Source organism: Cariama cristata, unplaced genomic scaffold (genome assembly GCF_000690535.1).
Source record: "Cariama cristata isolate BGI_N322 unplaced genomic scaffold, ASM69053v1 scaffold35950, whole genome shotgun sequence".
In the NCBI taxonomy this organism is placed as follows: domain Eukaryota; kingdom Metazoa; phylum Chordata; class Aves; order Cariamiformes; family Cariamidae; genus Cariama; species Cariama cristata.
In genome coordinates this window covers 1-7,816 of record NW_009593553.1, presented here as the reverse complement: position 1 = coordinate 7,816, position 7,816 = coordinate 1, and the positions used below count along the sequence as shown (strand labels likewise).

General features: G+C 40.5%; 1 protein-coding gene across 1 annotated transcript in view; it reads left to right on the top strand.

The window, feature by feature from the left end:
* The window catches only part of FAM161B (family with sequence similarity 161, member B), a 6,957-nt gene extending 381 nt beyond the window's left edge, over nucleotides 1–6,576 (top strand). Inside the window, exons 2-8 of the mRNA XM_009694811.1 lie at nucleotides 972–1,534; nucleotides 3,268–3,605; nucleotides 3,991–4,118; nucleotides 4,409–4,576; nucleotides 5,068–5,167; nucleotides 6,111–6,241; nucleotides 6,486–6,576. Of these exons, the coding sequence (XP_009693113.1) occupies nucleotides 972–1,534; nucleotides 3,268–3,605; nucleotides 3,991–4,118; nucleotides 4,409–4,576; nucleotides 5,068–5,167; nucleotides 6,111–6,241; nucleotides 6,486–6,576 (1,519 nt within the window). The remainder of the gene's footprint in view (nucleotides 1–971; nucleotides 1,535–3,267; nucleotides 3,606–3,990; nucleotides 4,119–4,408; nucleotides 4,577–5,067; nucleotides 5,168–6,110; nucleotides 6,242–6,485) is intronic.
* Nucleotides 6,577–7,816: the final 1,240 nt, after the last annotated feature.

Genomic DNA, 7,816 nt, shown 5'->3' with positions numbered 1-7,816 from the left:
CCTGCTCATCAGCTAATCATGCTTAAAATTTGCTAGCAGATCACACATGTTTCTATCCAGCGTCCAGTCTTCAGAGCTGTGGTTTCTCCAACATCTAGCTCTCAGACCTCTTGTCTTTCTCTGCAGTTAGTCTGGCCTGAAGTTCGCTAGCAGATCACACACACACGCTCTTACAAAGGAAACAGTTAGTTATGAAGAACAGACTGCAGCAATCACCAAGCAAGTATATTGACCAGTAGGCTGTTTACACATGATCGGCACCTTCTGTTTCCCCACTTTTTCCCATCTTCCTGGTCTTGGTCCACCCTCATCCACCTTGATCCTTCCTTTTACCTGCATTTATTCCTTCCCTAAATATCTCATAAGTTTTACTCAGTTTCAGAATCACCCTCAAACATTCTATGAGAAGTTTGCTATTTCAGTGAGACCCATTATAGTCTTGGGGTTTTTTTCATATTATCAATTATATGGTCTTCTTATCAGGTACAAAGTTTCCAACTGAACCTCTTAAGAGTTGCACTAAAGCAGTTCCTTGCAATGGCCCTTCCATCAGCATCTTAGGAATGCTGGTGTTTGCTGCTGGTAGGATTTGTGCATCTGTGTGCCTAATTTATTGCCTCTCCTGAGTTTGTCTTTTATATTGAGTAGCTATCAGCCAGATATCCTAAAAGTTGGAACTTTCTGATTTACTTGTGGCCTTTCTGGCAGTAGAGTGCTAGCAGCATAATAAATTGCATTACAAAGCTAAGTAGGCATAACCACTATTTTATACACGGAAAAAAAGCAAAGCTCTGCTCACAAAACTTGGTAACAAAGCAAAATATAGAGCTTGAGAATGAGAAGCCCTAGGCCTGTCTTTTAATGACCTGCTGAGCCTACAGTGTCTTTCTCAATCAACAATGTCTCCCTTCTTTTAACTCTATTTTTTTAATAATTTCACTTATTTTCCCTTCATAATGTCTTTGTCTTAGTTGTACATCTGGTAACAAAAGGCAGTCCAGTTCTTTGATCGACCTCACCTCAGACAGTACCTGGGATCAGCAAAAGCCTCACTTCGTTCCTAAATCTCGCTTGAGGCCAAAAAGCGCTTCATCTCCCTGGATTCCTTCCATCACCATCCCTCAGCCTTTTGAAATGACACTACGGGAAGCTCGCAAAAAGTCCCAGTTGATGAAGTCATACATGTTTCTTGAGCTAGGCAAACAGAGTGACAAAAGGCAAAGCCAGGATGAAGCTGAATGTCAGAAACAATTCCGGGCACAGCCTGTACCTGCCCATGTGTTTCTGCCTCTTTACCAGGAAATAATGGAGCAGAATGAGATTCGCAGGCAAACAGCAACACAGAAAAGAAAGGAGCTGCTACTTTCAACCCAGCGGCCATTCAGTTTCCTGGAGAAGGAGGAGAAAAAGAAAGAAGCTATCAGACAAAAGTTCCTGGCAGCAGCAACCCCAAATGAGGGCTCCAAACAGAAGCAAGGCAATAAAAAAGTTCCTAAATCTACTTATGACCTACTTCTTGGAGATAAACTCAAAGGTAAAATGCCAGGGCTCTTCCTGTAAAAACAGCTCCCTGCCCATTCCTCGCTGTCTCCATGCTGGGAGGTAGGATCATGGCCCATAGGGCGTTACTTGGAGCATAAAGCCAGTACCATTACATCCCCTGGTGTTGTCTAGTCTCCTGTGTATCACCAGTCATTACATTTCATCTAGATACCCTTACAGTAGAGCATCCTAAATTTAGTACTCTTGTATGAGTGTCAACAGCAGCAGTTCTGTACCACTCCCCAGCACACATGGGTACATTGAGCTCTTCAGACAGATTTCCATACCCCTTTTGCTGCAAATCCTGACAGTCTGAGAATCCTTCTCTGCATTGGATTCCATACCTTTGGTTATGCTAAAGGGACTTGGATGATTTGTGGCACAAACATGAAGACAGATGTAGTGCCAGAAGGGTCCAAGGTCCATGCAGTAGCTTGGAACTGACAATTTTACTCCCACCCAAGTGAAGTGATCTGTGCTGCACAGAACCCCTAGGAAGAAATATTTCCTCAGCCCAAATCAGGCAATTTGGTTCTAAGTGACAGTACAGTAGACCAGTCTCATCTGTCATTCTGTGATGTTTTCAGTTACCTTCCCACTCGCTCTCCACCTTCTTAAGTGCTAAAACCAGAGGAGGCAGGTGCCAGGACCATTCTAGTCAGAGGGACAGCCAAGGAAATTCTCCTGATGCTCGCCTTCTTTCAGATTTAAGCCCCCACAATTCTAAGTTTGAAGTAAGCAATACAGACTTCACGCTTGAATATAGGAACTAAACTAGTCTTTGATAATTCTCATTGCTTTTCTCACCCCTTTCTTTTTTTTACTGTTTTCCACTGATTTCTTCTTGAGTATACACCAGTTCAGTGTTCATCAGACAGCATTCTGTTGTGGTGTACTAAACTAAATAGATTAGAAAGGTAAAAGACAGCAAAAGATAAGCCGTTGTTCTGTTTCTATCTGGTATATGAGAAGGGCGGAGCAATGAACATTTCATACCTCAGTTAATGCAAACTTATAAATAGACTCAAAAAAAGTCTTATTTTGCAAACAGCAGTATTGATTTTTTCTTTTCTAAAAGCAAAAAACCAAACATCAGCCAACTATTTGTCTGCATTTTCCCAAATATTTAGTGCTGCACAGGAAAGGACTTGTTTGATGCTATACCCTGAAACACATTCTTTCTGTTTGTCACAGAAGTCACAAGGCATGATCCATCCACCAAATGCTCCTTACTTAAAATCTTTTCCAATATAGACAAACACTGCTGGATACTACATAGAAAAGCCATCATCCGTTACAAGTATATTTGAACAGCCCATTTGGATCACACAGTCAACATAATGACATAAAGTCCCATACGAAAAGCCAAACCTTGATTAACCCAACAGCTCTGCAAGACAAAGAGCACAGGTTATCTGGTACCCCTAAAGAATAGGAATAGGGGGAGAAGGCCTGTTCAGGAACTTACTCTCATAAGTGAAAGAGATATCTTGAGATTAATGCCTAAGAAAGAGACTCTACCATGTTTTTTCTTGAATTTTTTTTTTCCCTAGGAGGCAGAGAAGAGAGTGTGTCTGGGAAGTGGGGAAAGAGAACACAGGATGTCTGGTCTCTCCTATATGTGTAGCTTCAGTCATAAAGAAAAGTTTAGAGTTGTGCGGTGGCAATTTCACAGCCTTTATGTCAACTCATATTCTTCTCATTGCTTTGCTTTTGATTCATTAGAAGCTGAACTCTACAGAGAAATCCGCATTCAAATGAGAGCGAAGGATTTGCTTAAGAGCTCCGTAGCTCCTATAGATACTAGCAACTGTCGGAGGGAGCCTCAGTGCCGAACTGCCGCTAGAACTAAGCAGGAAAGACTTGGCTTCTTGCAGGACAAAAGTTTCAGCTTCAAGCCAAGGATTAATCCAACAATACCGGATTTTGAAGGACTTTACTGGGCATTTCAGAGGGAAGCAGTAAGGAGACAAAGAATCAAAGAGGCAACTCGTAATAAACCATTCCAGCTAAGAACCTCCAATCTCCGTGACAGGCAGAGGCAGGCTAATGAAAAGATAAAGGTGAGATGACTGGATATTTCTGTGGTAGTGCTTTCTCCGATCAAGATAGCAACTTCTTAAATTTATAGCATGCATTTATGGATGGTTAATGTCCTGTGACCTCTGCCCTTGTCTTGAGAGTACTGCAGAATTCTAGGATAAACCAGAGAACAAAATTCTACACAGAGATGTGCTATGACAGCTAAGGCTCAGCCACCCTTCCACACTTGTAATCACTTCTCCTTCCCCTCATCCCTCAGCCCATCCCCATGCAAATCCCTGCTGATGGAAGAGAGAAGAATGAGTGCATTGCCCACATACCCCAACTGTTCTCTTTGGTAGACAAAGAACAGAGTACATTCTGTACTGTGAACAAATACACTGAATGAAGTTCCATTTTTTTCAGGATTCTCAGCAACTTTCGAAGGTTTCAGTGCAAAAAAGTCATTCTTTGACCAGACTTTCCTCTCTCTCTTCCAACACCCTTCCAGTGCATATTACGGATGCAACTAGAAAAAGGGAATCTGCTATTAGGTAAGTAGAAAAGTTTGTCTACAAGACCATACACCAACTAATGACCAAATTGGAGGGAAAAAAAAGTCAGTTTTTTCCCTCATTACATCAACTATATCAACAATACTTTTCCTAAATGTTTCTCTGTCTTTCTTTGCTAATTTTGCCCTGCCTCCCAGTTGATTTCGGAGCTGCACACTTGTATGTCTGAATTTTTGCTTTCTCCTTAGAGGACTGCAGAAGTGAAATTCCCCACTAGCATGTAGTCTGGCAGTCTTAAGTGAGCTCATTAGTAACTTTTTTCTATATAGATTCTCCCAAGATAACAAAAAGGAAGGGGACAAAGAAGGAATTTATTGGCTGGAGAAACAGAAAAAAAAATGTCAAGCTATCCAAAAGTCAGTGAATAGACGAGCAAAAGCCCTGGATCCCCATAAAAGTCTGGAGGAAACACACCAGGAGAAGTTGAAACAGAACTGGTCAGTATCCTATTCTGCACAGAAATAACCATTTGCTCTACTAACTTGGGATCACCAGATCAGTCTTTAGGAGGGATTGGGTCTAAGAACATTACTAGCCTAACTTTTTTGGCTGTCATACCCATTCCACATTCATTTGGATTTCTTGACAATTCCACACTACTCCTTCCATACAGAACAGTTTTCTTTAAATTAACATTTGTAGAAACTAATTTGTACAAACAAGCCAACTGAAATGTATAATTTGGTAAAGCACACATAAGACAAGGTTTTCTAAAAATGTGAACACTGGTTCTCTGCTTGCAGTCTAGTAGTAAAGCTTTGCTAATGGGTCCGTAACTTGCCAGCAATAGGATTTTTTTGCCTAGTATTCGGAATCAAGAGAATTACCAAAGCTATTTAAAGGACAAAACAGTTATTGAGAACTCCTCATTCCTCATCAGCTACAGTCAGAGGGAACCTGTATTACACAGGTAACTTTTCCATTTCAGGCAAAATATGAGAGAGAGAACAAAGGAATACAAAAAGGAGCTGGAAGAAATGCAGCTGCGAGTCAAGAACAGACCATACCTCTTTGAACAGGTCACCAAGGTAACTGGTCAAAGTTCCAGAGTGTTTCTGGGGGACAGGATACATCATCTTTCGTTTAAGACAGGCATTAAGAAATCTAATCTCAAGTTAACTCATGGATTAGAAGCTGCAAATGGTTGCACAGTCTCTTGACTACACTCAAAATAACACATGGAAGGGCTACCCAACTATAATTTAAATTCCTTCCCACTACTTGAAAAAACACTCAGACTTATTTCTTGGTTGTAGAGCTTTCCAGTCCCTAGTATATACTGCAATCAAAATATATGGTCTGATCAAAGTCAAGGCCTTATCACATCAGAAGTTATATGAACACCTGTTCTGCACCTGAATACCACAGCCTACAGTATAGAATTTCTAGACTTTTTTTCTTAAAACCCTCTCCAGTTGAGCCCTTTTTCTTTGTACCTCTAGTGCTACTAGAAAAACATTAATGACAGTTATGTCGCTTGTATCACCTGCAAGCTCTGCTATCTGGGGTTGTGTTCAGCACATCTCATCCATCATACAGTACCAGCTGCAAATCTGTATTGCACTTGAGGTGTAACTAACTCTCGTTAGTGCTTACAGATTACAAGCAAACATGCTTCCAGAATTTCTCACAACCCTTTTTTGCACATATTCCCAATTTGAGTCTCAGAGTCAGGACTCAGACACAAGTATGCTTGTCTGGTGAGACTGGAATGCTGTAGAAGCAGGAGAACAGAAGAAGGAAGGAAAAAAGAACAGAAGCAGGAAAAGGTGAGCTCTAGCTTTGACAGATGTGAGACACTGTCCTAGTATTCAGTTTTGTACTGTACTGTATGGATGACAAAAATTTTGGACAGGGGCTTTGCTGTCCTCTTGTTCTCATTAGAGTGTCAGCCATGAACTTTGAAACAACTTGACCATTATGGGGAAGCCCCAGTTCTACATGCTTACTGTTTAAGTTTCAATTTCACAGCGTGATGCTCGTCAAGGAGCAGAGCGTCACTACAGACACACCCTCCAGCAGCTTGGGCTAAGCGAAGAATTTGTAAGAAAAAAAGGGAAAGATGTCACTGACTTGCTGGAAGAAGAATCTGATATTCACAGGTAATAAAAACAATGCCATACAGTTGTTTTGTCTTTGACTAAAAATATTTTCCTTGTTCATGAAAGTGTTCCAGTTTGTATCATCTAGTTTAGGCAAAATTAAATCAACTTCACTCCTCCTATTAAGCATCACTGCTTCTCTATGTTAACTCCTATGACTGCACTCTATTTCTTATGCATGGGGCAAAGCAGCAAGTAAGCACTGCAAACCATTTCCAGTATTAGACAATCACTGTTTCTGCAGAGCGCCCAAACCTCGGGGTGAAAAGGATGAGTGCACTGCACAGGAAGGAGAACCTGAAGAAGAACAGAGCAGAAAGGAAATGGCAACATAAGATCTAGCAAAAGAATCCATCAGTCGTCTCTTAATTTTTTTAATTCAAGGTTCTCCAGGTTAATCCTCAGGAACTTTATGGTTTAGGCTGACACCTAGGAATTGCTCTGGGGTAAGTGAGATGTGAGAACTTCGTAAAGCTAAAAAAGACTGACTGTTGTTTAGACCATGTCTTGTCCAATCCAGCAAACCCTGTTGCCTCCCTTAGTCTTCCCAAGTGCTGCTCCTGTGAGCGATTTCCCTTTCTTTAACAGGCAACAAAACAAGTTAAAAAGGTTGAAGCACTATCCTTGGATAAAAGTAAATATGAAAGATTGAAGAGGTGCATCCTCTAGCATCAGCTCCTTGCGTTCATGCCACAGAAGCACACAGAAAGGGGAGAATGCCTTTCAGTGTGCTAAACCTTGGTTTATACATGTATGTAGCAGAATGCTTTTAAAAAAGGTATTTCTGAAAAAACAAACAGCAGGATTTGACTTACCTTGGGAGAAGACTCAGAGGGAAGTCCTTCTCTGGTGTTAACTCCTCATTCACTCATTACCAGCGCTGCTTCTTTCTCCCATTAGGAAGAAGCAATAGTCTTTCTATATTAAAAAATCTCCCACATTTCATTATTTGAAACTGTTTCAACATCTTAGCAATTTAGGTCATTAATTTGGCCTGAAAAACAACCAAAATTATGAATAAGGTTGTAATTAAACAATGCATCACTTTGGATTGCTGTTGTCCTAATTCTGCAATTACTGTGATATCAAAGATGGACTTTGGTGGAGGAAAGATAAGGTGTTACCTGTCAGCATGTTGCACTCAAATGCCTCGTGCATCTTGAATGGTATAGTTCACACATTAGTGGTCTTTCTTTACCTTACAGTAATAACAATCTCAAAAATACAAACCCTTACCACCTGGAATGTTTTCTGAGAACTATGATACCAAAGCACTTTGAGATTAAAAGATTTTTTAAATGGCTATCATGTTTCTGCATTGTCCAATTTATTTATCAATCATCTGTTCCTCAGTTTTTAAATAGAAGTTGTGTCCCTCTTCATCTTCGTGACCTCGATCCATTTCTCCTTACACTGTAACAACAAAACTTCATCAACAAATCAGAAATACAGTGCCTGTAAGAGCTACCTTATTAGATAAAGATATAAAACTGAGCAATGACATTTTAAGTCATAACAAAGTACTAGGTGCAAGAATTTATGGCTCTGGGGTTGTCCTGGTTTGGCTAAAACAGG